The sequence below is a fragment of the Protopterus annectens genome, chromosome 2.part0 (assembly GCF_019279795.1).
Source record: "Protopterus annectens isolate FY-2018-M chromosome 2.part0, PAN1.0, whole genome shotgun sequence".
Lineage (NCBI taxonomy): Eukaryota > Metazoa > Chordata > Ceratodontiformes > Protopteridae > Protopterus > Protopterus annectens.
Genome location: NC_056728.1, coordinates 1,276,333,886 through 1,276,356,828, shown reverse-complemented (window position 1 = coordinate 1,276,356,828; position 22,943 = coordinate 1,276,333,886). Strand labels below are relative to the sequence as shown.

Sequence of the window (22,943 nt, the reverse complement as noted above, 5' to 3'; positions counted from 1 at the left end):
ATGACATATGGATATTACATCTCTCACTCCCACATTAAATACTCCCATTTGTGGTTGAGCTGGCAAATCATAGGTCCTATCTTATTATATGACAACTGCTCACCAAGTACTTTTCTGAAATTTAGCAATTAAATTGTCATCTTTTGGTAAGATGAAATGAAGTGAAACACCTTATGAAATGATGCACCTTGCTCTAACTGCAATATTGTGCAACCTTGAGATAGGGCATTAACACTTCCTTCATAATTTGCGACTTCAAATTAGAGTATATAAGTAAGGGGTTGTGGGAAGCAGACTCCCACCCCACCCACGCGCACACACTTGGGGGATGGCTTCAGGGTGGGTTTGTCTGTAAGTGCTTTTTCCAGTGTGAATTTGAAATGCCCATCTCTGCATAGGAAATGCCAAAGACCTGCCCTGCTTCACCTTTGAACTGTAGGTATACCTCACTCAGATGTCTCTCTGTAAATGTCTTTCTATCCTAATCTCTACACAGTGACACTCTGACTTGCATCAGTATCACTGCAAAGCACGTAAGCAGACCTGTGTTCAAGATATGCAAAAGCATGAGATAAGTATGTTGTTGGGAGGAAATCCCTCTTGGTGGAAACAATGAAAGTAGTATCCCTTCAGATAATCCTTCTTATTGATGAAATCCACAGTGGGGTGCCATTCTTCATGTGAACCCTTAGCTTTCTGGCATATGGTAAATTTCTGCTAGATGCCTCTGTGATCACCCTTCTACATTTCAACTAGTTGATTTGCATGCACTGTTTTTGAAGCTGATCACATACATGTATGCCCCCCGGTTCCTGCCAAATCAGTTCACTTAGGCAGTCAATAATAAGTAGACAAAAATAGCTTGAATGTGGTGTCAAAGCTTTGGAAATGTAATGGTGTTTTTTTTTAAGGCAGAAAGAAAAATGGATTATAAAGGTCAAAGGTCATAATGATCCATTAAGATGCCTTTGAAGAGATGGTCTTTTTTTAGTCTACTGTTTTGAAAATTAATTAGCGTTGATACCTTGCTGATTTGAAAGGGGAACACATGAAAGTATTGCAGAATTAATTGGTTAGACTGAACAGAATTAAAGGAAAAACATTTTGTAGTTCTTAACTGTAAAAATGAGCATGTACTCAAAAGCAAGTATTAAGGAACCTTAATACTGTAAGATGCATATATTTAGTAATGGATAACTAAGAAAACACATATTGTCCTAATGTAACCATAACAAATCCAGGATGAATTCAGTATTTTTAGGTGGGCTTAGAAGGAGCTCTTTCTTGGAAGTACTATTTGTAGATGTAACCAAGTCTGAGTAGTGTCCTGCTGAACACTTATAGTGACAAAGTACAATAATAAACTAGCCTTCATTATGCCATATGTGAAATATAGACGTCACTGATCAATGTAATCTTGGTAACGTAAAGCAAAAATGTTGGCTGGCTGTGTTGATTCTTAATATGCAGTGATTTTTTAACTTGCTGCACTTTGTATAACATGGCCAGTCATGTTACTGAAAAAGGGAAGGGCCAATTTATGTCATTTATTTGCTGCACATCACCAAAGAATTTATTTTCATGGTTGCAGCCAAGCTGCTACTGTGTCCTGCTTCTCTTACTCCCTCAGTTTTGTACAGCATTTTGATTACTGATCATTAGTGAATTAATGAAATGGCTTATGAGTAGCAGAGCAGCACGTGGAAGAGAATATGTGGTCTATTTTAAAAATATTTTTGTGATTTCCATCTGCTGCTGTTAGAATGTGTCTTGCTATTGTTGTAGTTGTGCATTAGGACTGAAATGGCAGAAAGCTAAAGAAGTGGGGGTTACTGATTTAACTAACTTAGTTAACTCTTAATTAACAAAAGGACAAACCACTTTGATTAGATAAGAGGTATATCGAGTGGCATCTCTTACTGCACAGTGGCTATTGTACCACAATATCCTTTGTTGACCGAATAACTTGTGTGTTTACCAGGTGTCTGTCTTGTTTGGGGGGGGGGGGCTCTGAAGTCACTCATATCAACATGTTATGAAATCATATTGTATGAATATTTAAGAAATAGTGCTGTTATGCTCTCTGAATTTGCAATTGCACTGTAAATTATGCATTAGATATTTTTTGTATTATTTTACATTAGTTAATATTATGCATACAGACCGAAGTTTGTTTTGCTAAATTCTGTTTTCTAAGTACTCTACCTGATACTTTGACTTATCTTAAAATTAAGTATGATCTTCCAGTAAAAAGTACATATGTTGGCTGCCATTATCTCTAGGGACAGAAGCTTGTTGCACTGGATCCCACTGTCAATTTATCAGTCATGGCCTGTGAATATTATTGGGCAGGGATCAGACATATTCTCATTTAAATCAAAAAATTACATGTAAGCTATACTTTGTTTCACATGTGCAGTTGCCCCGTATGAGGAATTTTGGTACTCAGCGTGAATAAAGGGCTTCATTTAATGTTTCACAAAGTTAGGGCTTCTTCACCTGTGAATCCTGATCTCTGGCGCCATGTTCCCTTAATGATAATAATTTGCTATATATTAAGTCAGTTTGTTTGTTTTCCAATTTACTTTCAAATATGTGCCATTTGTCATAATTTCCACATGTACTAACGTGCTAAACCACTGAAAGTTGTGTTTATAAGGTACACTATTGGGTAGCCAAATCCACTGTTCTTTCTATGTGGCCTAGGTAACAGTAAGTGTCCAGCAAACAAATACAGGCACAATCTTTCATCCTGTGCATTGAATAAGCCTTAATTTGGATCCATAATGATTAAATAACAACTCTCATTGCCTCCCAAAACATTGCAAGACATTTAAACATAGGTACATAATCTTGCAACATAAAACATATCACACACAATTAAACGTGTTTTTTTTTGGGGGGGGCCTCCACCTACTAACACCCTCATCTCTAAATAGCTGTAATTTCAGTGGTTTGTGTTGGGAGACCCTCCACCAACTGACCCCCCCCCCCCATACACCCCAGCCTCTAAGAAAGGTAAAAGTTCACATTTTCCCTTTTATTTGAGTTGTGTGAACTCAGAGAACCCATCACAGCATAAGGGAAAAAGATCAGCTAAGCTAAACACACTATTGACAGTATAACACATCAGTTACATATTTATGGTAATTCAAGTGCCATCAGAGGACTGATCAAAAAACACTAGGGAAACCCTTATTTTACCCTTGAACAGCAGTGACTACTGGCCTTTCACAAGGGCTTGTTTTGGATTTTGCACAGTTTACTGTGATAATTTTACTCTCCCTTCATCTGAACCATATTTAGAGTATAGAACTTACTGATGAAAGTAAAATTGGTAACGTAAAAAAAATTCTGGCTCAAATTTTAATCCCCTGCAAAGCAACTTACATACTTTAATGTCATAGAATTTCATTTTAAAATTCCAGTTTGCTTCTAGAACTTGGTTTATTAATTATTAATGCCTGGTACATATTTTTTCAAATTGCATGCATCACAAAGCAAGAGGCAGTGAGGCTGATTGGTCTGATATTTTTTTCAGAACTGAAAAGTGCCTTTGCACATAAACACATATTAACTAGGGTTGCCACCTTTTCAAATGCCCAAAGTGGGACATTTTTGGTACAAATGTCAGATTTTGCAGGTCAAAACATAACCACAGCCAGCACAAAGGACAGAACTTCACTTTTTTTGCATAAATAAAAGCTTATTGTTGTAGCATTTTAGTTGCTTATTCTGTTTCTTATAACATTAGGCATTTCAGATACAGAATAACTGTTTTATGCAACTATTACATAAAATATAGGAAATAATTTTGTACTAAAATCTCAGGACATTTGCCATTTTTACAATTTTTCTGCAGGACACAACTGCCCAAAGAGGAACTGTCCCTCACAAAGTGGGACAGGTGGTAACCCTAATATTAACAGCTACATTTTAAATCACAATTGGTCACATTTTGGGGTGTAAATCCAAGTATTATTCCTGTTCAGAAGTAAATGAAGGCTAGTAGCTGGGTCAAAAGGGATGGCTGCCTTTAATTCAAGTTTTTTTTTTTTTTTTGGGGGGGGGGGGGTTGATCTGCCCAATAGAAGAGGTGTCATTCATTCCCTGTCAGTGATGCAATCAATTTTTTGGATGTGGCTGATTTGTAATTGTAATAGTGTTGGTATTTATTTGAAATCACAGTTATTAAAATGACTTGCTTGCAGTTTGTGGGCATAGGGAATTGTAGGAAGGAACTGTTGTAGTAGCTCTTTGCTACAGTTTCAAACTGAAAGAGCTGTTACATTTCACCATAATAGCTCTTTGCTTGGAGGACTATTTTTGTACTGAACTCTAGAAGGCATTTTTTTCACCAACTGTAGTTGAGAGGGGGACATCAGTTGTGGTTCGCCTAGCTATGGACTTGTTTTCATATGTAATATATACTGATTCTATTTTGTCTTAGTCTGATAGATTACAGAATTAACATCGGCATAAATAAAGTAATCCATCCTTAAGTCTGCACAAGTTTGGGCATGCTTGACATAATTGACATATGTAAATCCATTACATCACACACATATATAAATCTTGATAGATCTGTAATGGGTTTGCATATATAGTAATGTGTTATGAATATTTATTAGGTACATAGTTAATACTCAGACATTATGTGATATGGAATTATTGAATGTTTAATCAAAACTGCATAAAACCTGCAGTGTTTTTTATCTTTTTAAAACCCTTACTCCTTAATGATCAAGTACTGAAAATAAACCAAAGAATCCTCTAATACAACAAAAATTTCAACATTTAATAAAGAAATAAATCAGTTTAAGAAAATTAAATGGTTACTAAATAAAACTATACAAGGTAGTTACATTATTACAAAAGCCATAAAAGAGATGATTGTTTGATATACCTTTGTGACATCTGTAGATGCAGGGATGCAATTTTTCATTTAGTCTTGTTACGGACAAGAAAAAGTTGCTTAATAGTGTTTTTTTTTACTTTAGTTTCCTAAGTGCAGATTGAAATCATATGCATTATTCACCTCTTAATATTAGGTGAGTACAGTGAGAGGGAATTGTGTAAATCACACAAAAATCTTGTATCTTTAGTTGCATCATAGCACAAATGTATTTACATGTAGTGAGTAGTTTGGAAAATTGTTGAGAGTGGTACTAATTAGCTTTTACTGTAGTCGTAGATGTTTGTTGGTGACCAAGTGTGAGGAAGTAGTTAAGGTGAATCCTATTAGTCAGCTGGAAGAAACAGTTGTGCTTCGGGAAAGTTTAAGTGACCAGATTTATGTCACTGTGAACTTTATCTAATGAGAAGTATTATACGAGCTATATGGTCTAAAGGTTGTGTCATATTGCTGTTGTACCCTGCTAATGTTAAGCTATGTTTTTTAGTGGAGGTTTGAATACTTTGTGGCAGGCTGGTGTGTGATTATGAAAGATTAGGAACTATAAAGGATAGAGTATTCCAAATCTGAGGGGCATTGACTGAGAAGCCTTTGAAAGAGCCTTTTTGTTTAATGTTGTGTGGGATAATGTTGATGGGTAAGGGAGTTTGTTGTACGAGTTTGACATGTTGCTTTACAGGCTGCTCTGTTTTGTTTTTAGTACCAGTTCTTTGTGAGATAAGGTTTTTAAAATGCTAAAACATTGCAGCTGTTAGCAAGTCTTGTTTAATAAATATTAATTTGTTCCATAACTTTTGTTCTTGTGATCACATAGCTGATGAAAATTCATAGCATATGAATAACATGACATGTCATTAAGGGTGTGAATAAATTTGAGTGTGGGTAGTATTTGAACAGAGATTGCTACTGCACATTTAGGGCAGTGCATAATTTCAGTTGCCTTAAAATCTGTACAGTGATTTGTTGTACATGTTTACTTTACAAATATATGAAAACCGATTACTAATATCACTACTAAATCTTGAAAGGTAAAACTTTTGGGAGATTTGAAGTAACTATTAAATGTTTCATCATTAATAACAGGAAAGAATATTGATTACTTAATTGCTGCCCAGGTGGGACACCTTACTATGTCTTGTTTCATTCTTCAAAATTAAACTTTAACTTGCCCAGCGGGCATCCAGTCATAATTTCATTTTTAGTATATCCACCCTGTTTCATTGATGTCGTATTACCTTGAACAGTATATTTACACTATGAAAGTGTGATTTTCATTAATTAACCATACTGGTAATGAGCTATAGGCTTGATCTAATCGTTCATGCAATCTGTTGCCTAGTCCACAGAGGTATTCCAGTTAGTTTCCATGGCTGTATTGTTCTGAATACAGCATATTTAATTACCAGGTGTCTAAGTATCTAGGATAAAATCCCTTGTACATGAAGTTATCTACAGATGTATAGCCATTCATTTTATTAATTTTGTTTCATAGTTTCATAGAATGCTACTAGGCTAACAGTCCTAGAGCCCTTGCAAGCCTAGCCATATTTATCCCAAGTTATCCTAATAGTCGGTGGTTAGGTGAGTGAAGTTCACAGAGATAAGGGTCTATGATAATTAATACCAACTTCCTTTGTCCAGGAGGGACATGGACACCATCCCAGGAGTGAATTTGCAGTCACCCATCCACTGATCTGGTTGCATTTGAAGAGGGCCAGGGAGGGGCTCTGTTTCACATGAATTGGAAGCTTGTTCCAGAGAGGTGGCAGTCTCTGGGAGATGCAGCATGACCTGTTCATGTCAGAAGCAAGATTAAGATCCATGGAGTTGAGTGACCCTCGTTCAGTGCAGTTTGATTTACAAATGTGTAGCATTTTCATCAGGGCCGGGTCAGAGACTGCCCTGTAAGCCCAGGCACAGGTCACTCCTTAGCAACCTGTGGAGACTGAGTGCAGTGACAGGACTTTCAGTCTTTCTGTGCAAGACTTGTTTTGTATATCCACTAATTTCTTGGTGAGAAGCCTCTGTGGTCTCCAGTTGTTGCAAGTGTCTGGTGAGGTATATGCAAAAGTGAGCATTGTACTCAATTGCGGGTCTGATGAGGGCCAAGTATAATGAAATGATAACATCCTTAAATCTAGATGTGATGCCTTTACTTATAACATGTGCCACATAGAAGAATTTCCTTACTGCTGTAGATACGTGGTGGTCAAAGTTCAGGTTGCTATCAACCCGAGTACCCAGATAATTTACCACTGGGTCTACACTTGGGGAGTTGCTGTCTGTAATGTAATTAGTAGGGATGTAAGCTTTCCCAAAAGGAATAATAATGCATTTTTTTCATTTAGCTTTAATCCGTGGCTTTGGCACCAGTTTGTCTGCATTAACCCGGTTTCCAGTAAATTAACATCATTGGAGGGACTCAATGATTTCTCCCAGTTTGCAATCGTCACCGAACCTGGTCAGCCACAGGCCGTCCAAATTTGCCTGGACTTCTGAGAAAAAAATTCTGAACAGTAAAGGGCCCAGCACAGAACCATGTGGTATGCCACTGGTGACCGGTCTTTTGTTAGAGGTGAAGTCACCCACTTTGACAGTATGTGTCCTTTTGGTGAGCCAGTTGGCTACTGATCTGGTAATGTAGGGGTTAATTCCCAGTTGGCAGAGTTTCTGTATAATACCCGAGTGGGGGATTGTCAAATGCCTTTTCCAGGTCAAGATAGACAATATGCACTGTTTTTCCCTCGTTCAGGGACTTTTTGACTTTCTCAAAGAAGTCAACTATGTTTAACAGGCATGATCTACCTTTAGCAAATCTGAACTGGGTTGAGGCCAGAGTTTGGAGATTACCTATGTCCTTGTTAATAAAGCCCATAGTGATTCTTTCCGTGGCCTTGCAGATGAGGCTAGTCAAACTTATGGGCCTATAATTCCCAGGGCTGGTTGATGATCCCCCTTTGTGCAGAAGGATTACTGTTGCTGTCCAGTATTCCACTGCAACATAACCAGTTTGCAGGCTGTGGTTAAACAGTGATCCAAGTGGGTCTACTAGGCCATGCTTTAAGTTATTTAAAGGCAATCTAGGATGTTGTCTTGTCCCATCGATACCATGTTTTTGGCCCTGGAGAACACTGAGATGACCTGCTGTCTTGAGATAATAGACTGTGGAATGGTGGCAGGTATACTTTGGGGGATGACTGGAGGGGACAGGGGGTGAAGTTTCCTCCAAGTCTGTCAGCTAGCAGGTTGGCTATTACCTCCAGTTGAGTATGGGTGGTACTATCCACAATCAGTTCACCTCCTAGCTTGGGTATTCCCTTTTAGATTTCAGATATAGTCAAAGAATCCCTTGTGATTATCTTTAGCTAGGGAGGCCATTTTTGCTTCATGATTAGCGTTGGAGAACTTGACAAAATCTCTGATTTGTTTGTTTAAGCTACAGAGGGATCTCTTTCTCTTCTGAGCCAGTTCCCTCCTCTTCTTGGAGATTTAGTTTCTTTCTCTTGTTGTGTACCCTATTTATACTAGGGTGGCTTGATGTTCTTCATTCCACATTGCTGCAGTCCTAACTATTGGGTAGTCCGCTGTCCAGTCGGCCCGAATACCAAAGTATATGGCTGACGTCGGTCACGGCGCATTAGACTGACGTCAGTACGTCAGGGTACTAATGCGCATGACCGACGTCATATCCTCAGTCTTTTTTGCCGCATGGTCCGATGCAGAAGCAATTTTGCGAGTGCAGGTTGGCGTTCTGAAAGTTTCTGAAGTCAGAGTTTCAGACCGAATCAAAGTTGGCTAAGTACCCCGTTGGGGAATATTTTGGTTTTCTTGCCTCAGTATTTAACCGGATGTCAGAAAAAGTGAATAACTGTATTTCTTGTGGGAAACAGATACCTCATAGGGATTACCATACTTTGTGTATACCTTGTTTAGGGCCTGAGCACGACGTTGTTGGATGCCGCTCTTGTGCTAGATTTAACAAACGCACTATTAAGAGGAGGTTAGACTGTGCCAGGTTAGTGTTTGGGAAGCGTTGTAATTATAAAATGCCGTCGGATGCTCCGACGCCCGCTTCAGCCAAAAAGCGCAAGGACAAAGCAGCGAAGCCTAGAGGGAAGAACCGACAGTCCCGGACGCCGGTTCTTTAGAGGGCTCAGTGGAGCCGGAGGTTCTGCCAGGAGTTTCTTTGGAGTCTCAGGGAGAAACTTTATTGTTGCAGGATGTGTCCTCTCAGGAAGTAGGCCAGGCTGAAGGGGCTTCTCAGGTGGCTGTTCTTCCCTCTCTTCCTAAGGTGGTTAGGGCCTCGCTTCTGTTGCCAAGGCTTCCTTAAGAGGCAGGCCTACTTTAGCTTCAGTGGGGGTTTCTCCGAGTGTTTCAGGGTCTTTGCCTAAGAAGCATATGCTAAAAATGGCAGAGGATTTAATTACTATGATTAGAGGTTCTATGCCCCCTCCTGATAAGAGGCCTAGGGTGGAACCTGAGTTTGAGAGTTTTGAGCAATGTTCGGAGGCTTCTGAGTCTTCTGCTGAAGACTTGCAGGAGTATCCTCCTTATTCTGATTCTGATGTGGATGATTCTACTCCTTCAGCTTCGCCTCCTGAGGATTTTTCTTTTTCAGAGACCCTGCATTCCATGAGGGAGCATTTTAAATGGGAAGGTCAAGATTTCTCTGATTCCAGGAAGAGGCTTAGAGAATTCTTGTTTTTACCCCAGCATAGGCCTTTAGCTATACCTCCTGTTCTGAATGTGGTAGAAGATGTTTTTGCAGAGGCTTCACTAAATCCTGATTCTTTGCCTCCTGCCCCAGTTAAACCGGATAGGTACTATAGGGTGCCTGACGCCCATAAGTATCTTTTTAAGAGTCCTAGGGCGGACCCAGAAACTGTCTCTCAGGGGCCTAAAGGTGTGAAGGCTTCTGTGGTTAAAAATCCTGTTCCTCCTGATAAAGAGGCAAGGGCTTTGGATAGATGGGGAAAGAAAGTGTACACTTCTTCCACTTTAGCCATGAGGGCGTTGAATTGTCAGTTTCATATGTTAAAATATCAGAATTTTCTCCTTTCACAATTAAAGTCTAAGGTGGATGCTCTGGCTGAAGGTATTGAGTGTAAAGAGCTGCAGGATTTAGTTCATGTTTCTGAACAAGTGGGAAAGCATTCTTTGCAGTGTGGTTTTGATGCTGTGCAGGCCTCCTCGAGGGTGGCTGCCACTGGTTCTGTTCTTCGTAGGCACGCCTGGTTGAGAGATCAGAACTTAGCTGAGCATGTTAAGACACGGATTTTGGATGCTCCTTTACAGTCTGATGTGTTGTTTGGTTCGCCTGTGGAAGCAGTTTTAAAGAAAATGGAGGACAAGGCTAAGTCTATGCAAACTGTTAAGGATTTTTTGCAGGTGCAGCCTCCAAGTTTAGTAGAAATTGGCCTACTAAGGGGTGGACTTATCCTGCTTATGATTCCCAGTCTAGGGGTAGGTCTAGACGTGGTAGGGGCAGAGCTCAAGGTTCTTTTAGGCCTAGGACAGGGAGTTCTCCTGCTCAGACTTCTGGTGAGGGCAGGGGTCAGTCCTTTCGTAAGCAGACCCAATGACCTGCCTTTTCAGCTGCCAGTACATTCTCGCCTGGCGGCACCTCTAGGAGGAAGGCTGACTCTTTTCAAAGAAAATTGGGATTTAATTACCCAAGACAAATGGGTTCTGGATATCATTCACCACGGTTACAGGTTTTATTTCCATACCTTGCCTCCTTTCAAAGGCATGCCAGACATTCCTCCTCTACAAAGAACAGAGGCTCACAAGCAAATTTCTCTGTTGCTCCAAATAGGAGCCATTCAGTCAGTTCCTGTGCCAGAAAGGGGCCTAGGATTTTATTCTCGCCTGTTCCTAGTACCAAAGAAGGGGAACACGTGGAGACCAATTTTGGATTTATCTATCCTCAACACTTATCTGGACATTCCAAAGTTCAAAATGTTGACGTTACAACAGCTTTTACCTCTGCTGGGCAAAGATCACTGGATGGTAACTTTAGATCTCAAGGAAGCTTACCTTCATGTGCCTATAAGGCTAAGTTGCAGAAAGTATCTGCGTTTTCGAGCTGGAAATTCTCATTATCAGTTCTCTGCATTGCCCTTTGGCTTATCTACTGCCCAGAGTATTCACAAAGGTTCTGGCTCCAGTGATAGCTTACTTCAGGCTAAAAGGAATTCAAATCTATCCTTACTTGGACGACTGCCTGATTCTGGCTCAAGAAAAGGAAGACCTTCTACAGCATTTGGAATATGTCATAGCAGTGCTAAGATGCCTAGGGTATTCTGTGAACGAAATAAAGTCCAGTCTAGTACCCTCTCAAGACATGTGCTTTCTGGGTGTGAGACTGAATACAGCAGCCCAGATGGCCTTTTAACCCCGGACAAACAAAAGAATCTTTCCAGTTACTTCCATCAATTATCTCTTCAGTCCGGGCTGACTGCAAGGACAGTCCTTCAAGCCTTAGGGTTCATGGCATCTTGTATTCTGGTGCTTCCCAATGCCAAACTGCATATGAGGAAGCTACAATGGTATCTCAAAATCTATGGACACAGCACTGCCAGGATTTGGACACTGTCATTCAAATAATACCTTGCATTCAAAAGGAATTTTTGTGGTGGGCTCAGGAATGTCACCTAAACAAGGGACTCTCTGTGACCCGCCAGAGGCAAGTCAGATTCTAACGACAGATGCCTCAGACATTGCTTGGGGAGCTCATCTAGATGGAAAGTGGATACAAGACAAGTGGCCTGCCAGACTACAGCATCTACATATCAACATGAAAGAGATGTTAGCAGTCCAGTTTGCATTAATGGCTTTCAAGGAGTTACTTCTTCCAGGGCAGGTGTTGATTCTAACAGACAACACAACTGTCATGTGGTACATCAACAAACAAGGGGAACGATTCTTACCCATTGTGCAGGCAAGCAATGATTTTATGGGAGACTGCGCTCAGCTTGCAACTAACTCTTCAGGCAAGGTTTCTGCCGAGCACAGAACTCCTTAGCAGATGTGTTAAGCAGACAAATCATGGATCCCCACGAGTGGAAACTGGATCTTCATGTATTTCAAAATTGACAGTGTCATGGGGAACTCCAGACATAGATCTGTTCGCTTCTCCACTAAACCACCAGCTGCCAAAGTTTTGCACGAGGGATTTCATCACACAGCTTGGAAAGTGGATGCTCTTTCTTTCAGTTGGAAAAATCTTCATGTGTATGCTTTTCCACCTCTGCCTCTTCTCCCAAAGGTGCTTCTAAAGGTCAGACAAGACAAGCCAAGGATGATTTTAATAGCTCCAGATTGGCCTCGGCAGCACTGGTACCTATTACTGAGGAGTCTGGTAAGGAAGCCTCCATGGCCTTTACCCTTGATTCCACACCTATTGTCTCAGAGGGACGGTCATCTGCTCAATGTCAAGCTTCAAACTCTTCATCTAACAGCCTGGCATATTCTGTTTTGAAAGACAGCAGGTCTCAACTTCCTCAACAAGTTTTAAATGTGATTATGGAAGCCAGAAGGCCTAGTACAAGGAAAGTGTACGCAGAAAAATGGAAGAGATTTTTATTTTGGACTGCAGCAAAGAATTTGGAGATTTCGGAGCCTAATTTGAGTGTGGCTCTTCAATATCTCACTGAGTTATTGGACAAAGGTTTGTCTTTCTCTTCCATTAAGATTCATGCTGCAGCAATTTCAGCTCACTATGATTGTGACCCACCATTGTTTTCACATCCTTTGTTCAAGCAATTTCTTAGAGGGGCAAAGAATATAAGACCCCCACGTAGAGCTCCTACTCCTGCCTGGGATCTCAATTTTGTGTTGGAGAAACTTACTCTACAACCTTTTGAGCCTGCGGCTACTGCTGAACTGAAATACTTGTCATGGAAGACTGCTTTTTGTTGGCCATTACTTCTGCAAGAAGGGTTTCTGAGTTACAGGCCCTTATGGCGGTTGAGCCTTTTTTGATTTTTCATAAGGATAGGGTATCATTACGTACTAATCCTTCCTTTATGCCTAAGGTGGTTTCTAGTGTGGCTTTAAACCAAACTATTCATTTGCCTACTTTCTATGCAGATCCCCAAAATAAAGGGGAAAAGATTTTGCACACTTTAGATGTACACAGGCAATTGCGTTATTATTTAAGCAGGACTAAGGATTTTAGACAGTCTCAGCAGTTGTTTGTTTCTTTTGCTTTGAGTTCGCAGGGCAAGCCTGTGTCAAAACAAACTATTTCTAGGTGGATTGGGTTTTGCATTACATTTTGTTATTCCCATCATGGCAAAGAGATTCCAGCTGGGATTAGGCCTCATTCCACTAGGGCTACTGCCACTTCAACAGCATTTCTAAGGGGGGTGGCAACTAAGGATATTTTGGAGGCAGCTACTTGGAGTTCAGTGCATACTTTCTCTAAGCATTACCACCTTCCTCTCTACTCTAAGTCTAGGGCTGGTTTTGCCACAGCTATTTTGCAAGGCATGTTATCAGCTCCTGCTTCCTTATGATTTGCCAGCCTCCCTTACCTCTGCTTTGGGATTCTACCCAAGTGTTAGGACTGCAGCAATGTGGAATGAAGAACATAGTACAGTTTTGTACCTACCATAAATGTAGATGTTCGAAGATCCACATTGCTGCAGTCCAATTTACCCTCCCTCCTTCCCCTCTGTGTTTAGGGGGGGTTGTGTAGGTGAGATTATAGTCTGGTACCTTTGTATATATTGTATATATTTTTGGTGCAGGTATGTTTGGTGTGTTTTGGTTTTGGCCTTGTCTTTTTAGGGTCTTCTGACATCTGGGGCAAGAAAAGACTGAGGATATGACGTCGGTCATGCGCATTAGTACCCTGACGTACTGACGTCAGTCTAATGCGCCGTGACCGGCGTCAGCCATATACTTTGGTATTCGGGCCGACTGGACAGCGGACTACCCAATAGTTAGGACTGCAGCAATGTGGATCCTCGAACATCTACATTTATGGTAGGTACAAAACTGTACTTTTCTTTTCGGCAAGACCTGGTTTTAATCTGGTCAGGTACAGCGGATTCTGTAAATGGTTATACATGGCGTTGGCATACACCTCTGCATAAGAGTCTGTGTTATCTGTGTTCAAGGGGGGCTTTGAAATTTCTTATACCATCACTTAGTAGGAGGTAGTTTGTCTTTGAAAAATTAAGTATTTTTGAGCTTGATGGGATATCTGGTCTTATAATTACATTGAACAAGACTGATTTATGTTCTGATCTTACCAAGTTGGACATCACACAGGAGCCTCTTGTGGATGTGCTGACTAGCTGTTCCAGAGCATATGCACTGACAAAGTCCAAGAACCTTTGAACCAGCATGTTTGTGGTTGTGTACATTTCCCAGTTGATGGCAGGATAATTAAAATCACCCATGAATAAGGTGTTGGGCTGTAAGGCAAGTGACTCCAGTAGGTCCAGGCATGCTTTTCCTATTTCATGGTGGGAGACCTGTAGCTAGCTATGATGTGGTAGGGGGCTTTGCCTGTAGTTAATTGGACATGGAGTAGCTCGAGAGTCATACCGTTTGACGAGTTTTGAGGTGTACTTATCTTTAAGAGGAATACACCTCCTCCTTTTTACGTAATGTTTGTAACCATTTAAGTGAACTGGTCCGAGGACCCTTTTTGGTCATGGCCCCAGGACAAGCAGACAGTAACAATATACATACATCAAAATTTCTTAAAGTAACATATATATGCATTGACTATGGAAGGCATAAAGTTTAAGAAACCCATTTTAGAAATAGTTTAAATAATACACAGAAGAATTAAGTATTTTAATGTAAACAGTGCAATATATGATATATGGTAAAAGAGTTAAAGGAAGAGGAAAAAATAAAAATAGTACTGAAGTGTAGCAGAGATATAGATAACGTATAGTAGAAGTATGTGTACCAAAAACAAGACAGTAGTGACCTTAATCTGCCTTTAGATCTTTCCCCTGTCAATCTCCTTGTTATAAAAGCTCAGTGTATGGGGAAAAAGAGGGGTTACTCTATTTTTAAAGTAGCAATAAAGAAGAGAGTATGGAAGGATAGTTGGAGGATGCGGCTAAGAAGAATTTTTACCAGCATGTCTGAAGCGCTGAATTTTTTTTTTCTAGCAGGTAAGAATTGAGAGGCTTCTTGAAAGACACAAGATTTTTAGCTTGCTTGGTCTGCTCAGGTAGAGAGTTACAGTAAGCAGGATCAAGTTTAGAGAAAAGTTTTTCACAGATAGTATGGGTAAATGGAGGTCTGCATTAGAAGAAGAGTGTGATAGACACTTTATTGAGCAAAAGAGGATGGTATATTTGGTTAAGAAGCTTATTACTGAGAGTATTAAGTAGAATTGGGGCCTGTCAGTAACAGGTAGCCATTTTCCTTTAGTAAGCATAAGGTTGCAGTGTTCAAGTTTGTTAGGTGAATAAACCTGAGAATTTGATTTTCAGCTTTTTGAGGGAGACTGGTATTGTATGGTGAACCCAGGACAATGATAGTCAAACTTTGTTTGAGCCTTGTTAGAAGTACATTAATGAATATAACTTGTGCTTCTACATTAAGGAGATAGATTCTGGTGTAAAGGCTTAACTGGGGTAAGACTTTGGGTTTTGACATGTATGTGAAAGCAGTAATGCATGCTGGTCATTTAGGAGACCTAAGTATCCTAGCCCAACACATGGTGACAGAGAACCTGATGGATCTATAAATGGTAAGGTTGTGAAGAGGTTTTAGCTTTGGGATGTGTCAAAGTACATTACTGAGCTTTTGTGAGTGTTGACTGAGTATTTTTGCAAAGTCAGTTCCAAGTAGTTGCAAAATCAGACTGAAATGTGCTTTTCAAGCAGGAAGCCTTTAATAAAGACAGTGCCATTAGTAGAGAAAAGGCAGTTGGTGTGAGGTAGATCCCAAGGAAGGTAGTTAACAAAGAGTAAAAAGAGAAGTCCATCTGTAGTACAGAATATGAGTGCTGTTAGAACCAGTGAGAGTGAAGATGAAATTAGAAAGAGATTGTATAAACCACCACTGCAGGACATCATTAGAAAAGTCTGACTGAGTTTATGTAGCAGGAGAGGATGATCCACAGTGTCAAAGACTCTAAGATCAACAATGATAGCAACAGAAATTTTACCATGCTTGAAATTGGGTTAGATCTGATCAGTAAGAAACAGGATTGCAGTAGTATTACTGTTGCTGAGAACCACAACTATGTTGACGCTGACTGAGAATGTCATATTTGGTTATATATTCAAACACTTGAATGTAGGTGATATTTTCCAGAATCTTAACAAGGAGAACCTCCTGTATCACTTCTAGAGCAGTCGGATATTCCCTGAGCAGATTTGGTCTCCCCCCAACACTGGCAGTATTAGCAGAAAGCCTGGTTGTAAAGTTGAGTTGCCGTTCTCATCTCTAGTTCTTTCTTGCTGTAAGAAGTGAATGATTGCAATTTTCTTCCTTGCAACTTCTGAAAGCAATCTGTACCCAAGTGTATGGATATAAATATGTATATGTGTGTGTGTGTATGTGAATATATATATATATATATATATATATATATATATATATATATATATATATATATATATATATAATTACCTGTTTGTAATCGGTGTTTGAATTTTATTTAATTTTTGGTAGCTTTTGCCATCTTAGGAAAAGTCAGTCACAAGTGGGATTGACGGCAGGAGACAAATGAAAGACTACCACCTACAGTGTATTTTAATTAATCAATGTAAATATTTTTTTGCTTGTGTGAGGATCGTCAGGTTTCATCTTGCAAGCATTTTATGTCCTTTGCTGCAAAGTCCCCATAATCACTCTTAAGAGCTTCAAGGAATGCAAGGAGCTACTTGTGTTGCACCAGGGGATGTCTGCTCCTCCACCAACCATACCATGATCTATGAAACTTAAAGGGGAAAAAAATTGATCCATTAAACCATTTGTGCAGGAAAGTATTACAGTTTCAGGCTTCTCAGTCTCAGCAGCTCTCAGCCAAACATGGTTATTCCATTCTGTATACTTAGAGTTGTAGTTTGACCTTTTTCTGCTGTACTTCCATCATGAATAGCTTTGTGTTTCCTAAGAGTCTTTACAACCTGATCCTCTTCTAAGCTAAGCAGCTGGATATGCGAAGGTTGAGTCCAAGACTATTAAATCCCAATTTCTTTTCATGGACTGCATCTTACTTCTTGGAGTCATTTTGCCTCTTTGTTGTCTGCTGACTGGTAGTAGTGTGGTAGTGAGGCATTTTGTCCTTGGTGTGAGTGTTTAGAAAGGTCTGCTTTTCTTACAATACTGGAAATCCGCAACAATTGGTTTAGTATTTATGAGGTAGAGATAGCATCAGTATGTTGGTTAAAATTGTACTTGTGTATCTGGAAGACATTTGAGGTGTACACTGAACTGCATTGGCAGGTTTACTTGAAGCTCTTTACTAAAGCTGCTTTTTGACGTATGGATAGTTAATGCTGGTATATTTTCTTCCTTTTATACACAGTTTGAAGCGGAATCCTGACTAACCTCTCCAGGGTGGTTTGGCTTTTGCAGTGCATGCACGAGTCTGTTCCTATATTTTTGTTTTTGTGCACCTGTCTGTCTGTCTGTCTATATTTCTTCAGTACTAGTCCTTAGATTTTAGTATCACTTTTTCTTTATTCACCTAGGAAGAGGAAGATGGCTCAGAGGATGACAGCAAAGTGAATACTGATTTTGCAGTCACCATGAAACCAGGATTCAGTGTTCGTAGTTTCCTGGACCAAATTGATGATGATGCTGATGGTTTTGTATCACCAGTAGATGACCAAATGCCTTCAAAGATTAATGTGGATATGGGACTTTCACATCTACATTCTGCATCCATGTGAGTCAGTTTAATAATGTTCTCTACATTGTACTTTTGTAGTAAACTCTGACTTTTATGTCATTTTTACTCAGCATTTTCATTCATCCATTTTCTGATGACCTACTTTAGCCGTTATATAGTCACAGGGGTGAAAGAGCTTAACCTAACAGTCAGTCAGTGCAAGGCATTGAAGCCGGATCTATACAGGGTGCTGGTCTGTTGCACAAAACGCACATTTAAACTCATTGACAAACTATTCACACACAATTTATGAGCAATTTGTGAAATGCCAGATCACCCTAGTGTATATGCCTTAGGCACTCAAAGAACCAATTGGACACAAGAACGACATGTAGACTCCACACAAAAGGCACCCCAGCTGAGAATAAACTAATGAATCTCTTACTGTCAGGGTACAGTGCTACTCACTGTACCATCTCTGCCATATATTAATTTAAAGTATATTTACTGTTTCTGTAAGTAGTAAATCTGTGCATTAAATGTAGTAGAATGTCTGTTCATTTGGAAACCTATTTTTCTACTTTATTTCTTACCTGCATCCCACAGAAGTTCTTTTATTTTTAATAATTGGTTTGTTGTAATTACACTAAGCTACTGTCAGAAGGTTCTGGTTCTTTGTGTGTGTCTATGTGGATGTAATATAGTTGTTTTAGTCAAACGACATAAAGGATCAAACTGTATTTATTAAAGTATCCCTAGCACCAATTGTGTCATTCGCTGTATAGTTGTTTTAGCCCATTAAACCTTCTACTGTACTTTGTTGGGATATATGGCATACCTCTCAGTTGTCAAGATTTTCACAGAATGTCTAGATTTTTGCCTTATATTTTTGTTCTATTCCTAAAATTTTGGTTTTCTGGCAAATTATTGTCCATTGAGGATTAAAGTAAAAAAATGGCAGACATTTGAGTATCAGACTTCATAACCTGCAGAAAGTTCATGCTAATGCAGAACGTTGTTCTTTCAACTTTCTAAGTTTGTAAGAAAATTGCCCCCTATTTTGAGCCTTTGCCCCCCCCCCTCACACACACACATACATTATTTATGAGTTTGTTTAGATTTCTTGCTGTAAGAGGTTGAGAGGTATGACACGTGGTAATGGTGGTAATACCTTCATTATACAGTCCAGGCACTGCCTGCTCTCACAGTGGCAGGACAACACAAATTTTAGATGTGGGCTCAAGTGCCAGTCAGGCTGACCCCAGGTGGTTAAAAGAACAGAAAATTTGAAAAAATGGAAGAGAAGCTGGGTGATTTGTAATGTACTTAAAATATGCAGTCAATGTAGTGTGTGAGTGTAAGGGATGTTTTGGTGTATAGAAACAGTTATTGTTAGAGCTGTTTGAAAGTTGTTAACCCTCTGTATAGACAAGATAAAATTTCATCTGAAGCTGCTTTTATGCAGGCTGTTGGCAAATACAGTGCTAGTATTTAGTAACTCTACACAGGAATCCAAATTACACACACTCCTAGCAATGGCATTATTTCGATTGCATCAGAGATCACATACAGACCACCCACTCCAGTATGAACAGACTTTCTAGTGCTTCTAAGGACACACATACATTTCAGGCATTTTGTTGGGCAGCCGCTAAAGTAGTACATGTTCTGTATTATGAGCCACATAACAACAAAATTAAAGTTTACACATCATGTGTCCCCTGAGAAAGATGCAACAGGGAGGAGTTATTTTATCCCTCTGTCTTTGTGGCCATCAAGGCCTCATTTCTCCCAACTGATGTCAGAAGCCATGAGGTAGAGCAGTGTGTCTGTCAGGAGTCATAGCTTTCACTTAGTAAGAAATAGTGTTTTCCTGCTTAAGTTCTAACCCTCTTGCTGACAGTCTTATCTGTGCTCCTCTGAAGCAAGACCCAGTGCTTCCATAGACACATCGACAACCAGCTACAGTGTAAGCGATGCTTGGGAGGCCAGAGCCCACTCTTAGTCGTTGTGCTATCTTTCTTTGATACCTGGCCTCCACAGAGTGCCAGTATTATTGCACACCAGCCTAGCTCCATCCTTCTAGGATGAACAAGCTGACACTGGCTGTTCAGGTCACTTTCCCTGCTCTGCTACTCCTTTGTCTTGGTTGCTAGTCAGCTCCAACATGTCTGAGTCACAGTCGTGTCTTTATCCCTCTGCACCACAGAGCTGGCTGAGGAGGGTTAGCCGCTTCAGTAAAGACAACAAGACTGCTACAATCTGAAGTTAATATTTTTTCTTCACAGAATGGGTGTAGAATTTCTGGATCAAGCTTTGCGTTATAGGTTAAAAATGATTAACATGGGACAGACTTAAGCCAATTCTGTTTGGGGGAGGAGAAATTAGATGCTGGTTGAAAAGCTGCTGTTACTTGTTCAGTATAAAAATTAGAAGACCAGGGGAAGGAATCATTAGAGACTGCAAGTGATTCTGCAATAATAGTGTGTCATATGCTGGGCATGCATAGTGCTTGCAGTACTGAAAAAGAACAGAATTCTGCACTGCACTGTTGCCACATTGTAGGCTGAAGCATAACATAGGTATGCAGCTATTGCACCATGAAGTGAAAAACTGTTGTAAAAGGAGCAAAGGCCCAGACCTGTGCAGGAGGCATGGAATATTGGTAGAGATAATTTTAAGGCACTCGGCAAAAGATGTTAGACCAGCTGCTGGATGGGGAAGCATAATACAGGACACAGAACACTTGGTTAAAAAAAATATCTGATTTTGTCTTCTTCATTCCTCCTCATTATAGGGTCTTAGGTCTGACTCTTGGGTTACTTCCTCTTCACCATAATACACTACACCCACCCAAGCAACTCAGATCTCGTTTACCTCTTCAGCATCCAGACACGGATCTCTGCTCTGTTGAGCTGTGCTAGTTTTTCTCCGTAATCCAGGCTAGTGATAATTTCAGTATCGTTGGTTCTGTAAGTTATCCTCCCTCTTCGTAGTTCATTCATTAAAACCTTTAGCGTGTGGGTGTGTGAGTGTTTCTCTCTTCTTCTGCCTATCAAAAGAAAAAAAGTTAGTTAAATTTTTTTGCAGTTACCTTTCGTTATACTTCTCTATACTGGAAGAATGCAAAGTTCCTGTAGTCACGGCTGCACAGGTAAAAAACACCCTCTCCAAAGCCAAGAACACAGCATCCATGGACCTGACAACATCCCAGGATGCATTCTACACAAACTACAGAACGAACTGGCACCCCACCTAAGTACCATGTTCAATCATAGCCTCACCTCAGGCTTTGTGCCCACTGAATGGTGCACAGTGATTGTTATCCCACTCCAGAAAGGGGGAGCCACCACAGACCCCAGAAACTACTGCCCCATTCACCCTAATCAGCCTGGTCTGCAAGGCCATAGAATGCATCATCGAACTTATAAACAAAGACATTGGTAATCTCCAAACTCTGGACCCCACCCAGTTCGGATTTGTAAAGGGCAGAGCATGTCTTCTAAACCTGATAGACTTCTTTGAAGCAGTCACCAAAGTCGTAGATGAGGGTAAGGTGGTTCACACAGCTTATATAGATATCGCCAAGGCTTTCGACAGTATCCCCCAATCTGGAATTATAGATAAACTCACTAAACTAGGTATAAATCCCTGTGTCACAAGGTGGGTTGCGAGCTGGCTCACTGACAGAACCCACACTGTGAAAGTAGCAGACTCGAAATCCGACTTCAGACCAGTGACAAGTGGAGTACCACAGGGTTCAGTCCTGGGTCCTCTCTTATTTGGTATCTACTTCTCTGAAGTACAGGCTAACACACAAGGTCTTTGATTAACAAAGTTTGCAGATGACTGCAAACTAGGAGCCATAATCGAAACTTCTAATGATGTGGACATCCTACAAAAGGGCCTCACTGAGACAGATGCCTGGTGTCAAAGCCATGGCCTCAAGCTCAATGCCAAAAAGTGCATTGTCATCCCCTTTGGTAAAAACTCTGTGCCCATGAACTACAGCATAGGCGGTAGTCTACTTAACACGGAAAGTGTGATGAGACCTTGGGACACAGGTGTACAGTAGTCTCTCCTTTGATAATCACATCGCAACAGTAGTCAGGAAATCCTTCTATGTGGCAAACCTCATCACAAAAGTTTCTCATCCAGGAAAAAGAGGTCATTGTTCCCCTCTACTCATCACTCATTAGACCCATTATAGATTACAACGCCCCTTTTGGTATGTATCTTACAAGACATCTACAACAACTGGAAAGGCCACAGAAATACTTTACAAAGAGGATTACCAGCCTCAAACAGATGCCCTACGCAGACAGTCTCAAAAAACTCCAGCTTTACTCCATTGCATATCGCCTACTCAGAGGCAATCTCTGCCTAACATGCAAAGCTGTCAAACCCAGAGCTGTTGGACATGCTCCACTTAAAGAAATCCCAGTCCCTCCAAGCTGCACGCTCTAGGGACCAAAACCTTGTCACCACAATAAACAGAACATGCTGGAGGGATAGATTCCTGTCCCAGAGACTTACCAAACTCTGGAACAAACTACCTATCTATATCAAACAAAGCTCCTCATTAGCACTCTTCAAGAAAAATCTTGATAATTGGATGGGAAATAGGAAATTCACCCTGTGGATCACTTCTGTGGCTCAGCTCGGGCACAGGAAAATAATTTTCTTGGGTGACAAAAGCCAGGGTACCTTTTTGGTTAGGCTTACATAGGCTCTAGGGCCAATAGCCTAGTAGCAACCTATGAACCTACAAGTGTCAATTGGTTTTGGCGGCCTTTGGGTTGTATTATGTCTGACAAACCCTCCCTCGGCTTTAAACGTTGCACTTCTTGTGGGCATAAAATCCCCAGTCAGGATGCCCACAAGGAGTGTGTGTATTGCTTAGGTGCAGATCATCCAAAGGTAGTGTGTGTAGTTTGTGCTTCCTTCAATTCACGGGCCCTAGCCAACAGATGTAAAAAGTTGATATTAAGAGGCCTCCTGCCATCTTCAGCTCCAGAGGCTCTCCGATCCCTACCTGAGGACATTTCCCGCGGAGACATTCTGGAAATCTTGATGCAGAAAGATGAGTGGTCTGCCCAACCTTCTTCTTCCAAGGAGTCAGTGCTGTTGAAGGCATTTGGAGTGGGTCTGCCTGTGCCCTGGGTGACCCCTACAGCAGACCTTGCTGATTTGGTTTCCCACTGGGCA

At 40.5% G+C, this 22,943-nt stretch overlaps 1 protein-coding gene across 3 annotated transcripts in view; it reads left to right on the top strand.

Annotated features, from left to right (window-relative positions):
• Positions 1 to 22,943, top strand: part of FAM13A (family with sequence similarity 13 member A) — a 2,572,531-nt gene that overhangs the window by 2,494,156 nt on the left and 55,432 nt on the right. For all 3 annotated transcript variants that reach the window (XM_044061451.1, XM_044061452.1, XM_044061450.1), the window contains one exon: positions 17,596 to 17,792. In XM_044061451.1, coding sequence (XP_043917386.1) covers positions 17,596 to 17,792 — 197 coding nt within the window. The remainder of the gene's footprint in view (positions 1 to 17,595; positions 17,793 to 22,943) is intronic.